This window comes from Orycteropus afer, unplaced genomic scaffold, assembly GCF_000298275.1.
Source record: "Orycteropus afer afer isolate SDZICR_OR568_19922 unplaced genomic scaffold, OryAfe1.0 scaffold00354, whole genome shotgun sequence".
Lineage (NCBI taxonomy): Eukaryota > Metazoa > Chordata > Mammalia > Tubulidentata > Orycteropodidae > Orycteropus > Orycteropus afer.
Genome location: NW_006921941.1, coordinates 1,603,038 through 1,606,800, shown reverse-complemented (window position 1 = coordinate 1,606,800; position 3,763 = coordinate 1,603,038). Strand labels below are relative to the sequence as shown.

At 39.2% G+C, this 3,763-nt stretch overlaps 1 protein-coding gene across 1 annotated transcript in view; it reads right to left on the bottom strand.

Annotated features, from left to right (window-relative positions):
* ALMS1 (ALMS1 centrosome and basal body associated protein) overlaps nucleotides 1-3,763 on the bottom strand; it is a 303,819-nt gene that overhangs the window by 228,066 nt on the left and 71,990 nt on the right. The window contains exon 2 of the mRNA XM_042782512.1: nucleotides 1,054-1,176. Coding sequence (XP_042638446.1) covers nucleotides 1,054-1,176 — 123 coding nt within the window. The remainder of the gene's footprint in view (nucleotides 1-1,053; nucleotides 1,177-3,763) is intronic.

Below are 3,763 nucleotides of genomic sequence, written 5' to 3'. Positions count from 1 at the left end.
AGCCTATGAGACCAGAAGAACTAGATGGTGCCTGGCTACCACTGTCAACCACTTGGAGGGGGATCTATATAAGAGATCCTGGATAGAGAGGAGATGCAGAACAAAACTCAAAATCATTTGGAAAAAAAAGGGGGGGGGCACCAGGTTTGCTGGTCTGATAGGGACTGTGGGAACCACTGACACTATGGCCCCTAGCCACATCTGTGGCTTCCAGCCAAAAAAAACACAGGCAGAGGAGTTGAACATGTACCTGAAGTAGAAACACTCCTTGGAGAGAACAATCATGGGAGACAGCTCAGGGAGCAGGGATGCATGGAGGGGTGGACACAGGAAAGAGGTGACTGTCGGGAAGAAGTGGGAGGGGAGCTGTTGTACCATGGTGAATTATGGTCAATTTCATAAGACAAAGTGTATGTGAACTGCTGTATGGAAAGTGAATTTGCTCTCTGTAAATTTTCATCCAAAGCACAATTAAAAATAAAAAGGATCCAGCAGTTTTCTGTTAATTAAAAAATTAATTTTCTGTTCATTAAAAAGATATGCAAAAACATAAAACAATGCCATTCTTCCCAAATAATTTTTCCATCACAGAAAAATAGTCATTTTTCATTTTAAAATATATTAGCGACCCTCTTTGGGTTTCCGAGGCAGTAAATCTTTACGGAAGTAGATTGCCCAGTCTTCCTTCCCTATAGTGGCTAGTGTGTTTAGCAGTCAAATACCTTAAGCACTGCGTCATCAGAGCTCCTTATTAATATATAATAGGCTTGTTATTTTAAAACTTTTAAAAATTTGTTTTAATTTCTAATATGAAAAATATTGATAGATGTAACTTACATAAACAAAAACTATTTAGAATAATTTTAAAGGCTAAAAAGGGGTCCTGAGAAGGGGGTAAAAAACTGAACTGCTGTTCTATATAATTAGGTTTGTCAAAGATCTATTAAAAAAATGAAATATTAGGGTAATTCACCTCTTCTCGTTCTCACAGTTAATCAGAATTTCTTGTGTGTTTATCAAAGGGAGATAGTTTGCCAGTTACAGAAGACATACCTGGTCATCTCCAGATCCCCACTGAGTTGTTTCCAAAGAGACCGTATTAGTATTGGAAATCTGTGTTCTATTATTGCTTTGATATAGTGACTGCTGCCATACATGACAGGCCAATGGAACAACCTAAAATCAAAAGCAGATTTAAATGGAGTAACACAATCACTATGATTATACAATAATAAAAATAACCTAGTATTTAGATCATTCTTCTTAACTTACAAGCACTTCCATATATATAATAACATTTTAACTTCACAACCACTGTCCAAGTTATTATTCTCACTTAAAGATAAGCGAACAGAGACATGATGTTACATAGGTAGGACCTAAGAAACTAACCCTGATAATGGGGACCAAAAGGAACTCAGCATGGGCAGCAGGAACTAAAGTCTGGCTCATTTTGTGAAATCAGGGGTTTCAGTGGAGCTCTCTTACCTGTGATAGATGGCACTAAAATCCAAGACCACCAACCAAGGATGTAGTCATGCAATTGGAAAAGAGCCAAGTACCTAGGTCAAGCCACCCACTGGTTCAGAAGCTGGTTCTTCATTATTACTAATAATCCTGCAGAGTAAGAACCCAATATTCTAATATAAAACCTTCTTCTAAAGATGAAGCCACAGGGGGCAATGCAGAGAGATAATCACAAAACACCAGGTGAGAGAAGAATGCACACAAAAAGAAAACGAAACTCCAACTCAAAATTAGATTACAAATAATTTAAAAGGCCTTTGAAATAAGAATATTGCAGAGCCTCTGAGAGCTAAAGGTACAGCATCCATAAAAAGAAAAATTAATAAAGTAAAAAGGCAGCAATGTGTCCAGAATAAATGAGTACTAACAAGAAAAAAAAAAAAACAACCTTAAAATCTAGATGTAAGTCATATAAAAGACTGAGATAAATATTAGCTCTAATATAACTAGAAAAAAAATAGTAACTGAATTGGAAGTTACTATAGGGAGCTCTGGTAGCATAGTGGCTAAGACACTTGCCTGCTAACCAGACGGCTGGCGGTTCAAACCCACCAGCCACTCCTCGGAAGGAAGGTTGGGCAATCCTACTTCCGTAGTGATACTGCCTCGGAAACCCAAGGAGGGGTCGCTATGAGTCGGGGCCGACTCGACAGCACATAACAACAACAACAACAACAACAACAACATCCAAATGTTGAGTCTCTTGGGTGATGTAAATGGTGAACACACTCCGCTACTAACCAAAAGGCTGAAGGTTCAGATTCACACAGAAACCCATTGGGAAAAATCCCTGACAATCTACTTCTGAAATGTCAGTGACTGGAAACCCTTTGGAGCACCATTCAACTATGACACACAGGGTTTGGGAATCGACTATACGACAACTAGTTAACCAAATGCAGCACACAGAAAGTTAAAGAGATGAAAATTATGGGCGGGGAGGGGGGCACCTTAAAGAGCCTGGGAGTATTTTGAAGGGCTACATCAGGCCATTTTGAATCAGACAACCTTATCATGTGATCTACAATGCCGGGAATGAAAACGGAAGACGAATGGTGTGGCATTCATCAGCACAAAGACTGTTTCAAGATCAGTCCTGAAGTACAATAGTGTCAGTGATAGAATAATATCCATTACCCCTACAAGAAACACCAGTTAATACTATTATTATTCAAATTTATGCACCAACCACTTTTACCAACTTCTGCAGTCTGAAATTGACTGAAAGTGCAATCAAGATGTATTAATTATCACTGGTGACTAGAATGCAAAAGTTGGAAATGAAGAAGAATCACCAGCAGTTGGAAAATTTGGCCTTGGTGACAGAAATAAGGCTGGAGATCGCATGATAGAATTTTTAAGACCAGTGACTTATTCACTGCAAATACCATTCTTCAACAACACAAATGGCAGCTATAGGTGTGGACTTCACCAAATAGAGTACACAGGAATTGGATTGACTGCATCTGTAGCAAGAGGTGATGGAAAAGGTCAATATCTTCAGCCAGAACAAGGCCAGGAGCTGACTGTGGAACAGACCAACCATCAACTGATCATATGCAAGTTCAACTTGAAGACAATTAAAACAAGGCCAAAAGAGCCAAAACACAACCTTGAATATATCCCTCCTGAATTTAGAGACCATCTAAAGAACAGCTCTGATGCACTGAATACTAATGACCGAAAACCAGAAGACATCAAGAACATCATCCAGGAAGAAAGCAAGAGGTCATTAAAAATACAGGAAAGGAAGAAAAGACCAAAATGGATGTCAGAAGAGACTCTGAACCTTGCCCTTGAGCAGAGAGTAGCTAAAGCAAATGGAGGAAATGACAAGATAAAAGAGCTGAACAGAAGATGTCAAAGAGCAGCTTGCGCAGACAAAGCCAACGATTATAATGAAATGTGCAAAGACCTGGAGTTAGAGAACCAAAAGGGAAGAACAGGCTCGGCATTTTTCAAGCTGAAAGAATTGAGGAAAAAATGTAAGTCTTGCGATATTAAAAGTTGCAATATTAAAAAATTCTATAGGCAAAATACTGAATGATGCAGGAAGCATCAAAAGAAGATGGAAGGGGAAGTTCCAGCAAGATGGCAGACTAGGCAGAAGGACTGCACAGACCCTCTTCAACAAAGAAAAGGCAAACCAATTAACACAGACACAGAAGATAATCTTGGACCCCTGAGCCTTGAAGGGAAGGACACAGAAGTGGACTAAACCCCAACTAGCAGAAGA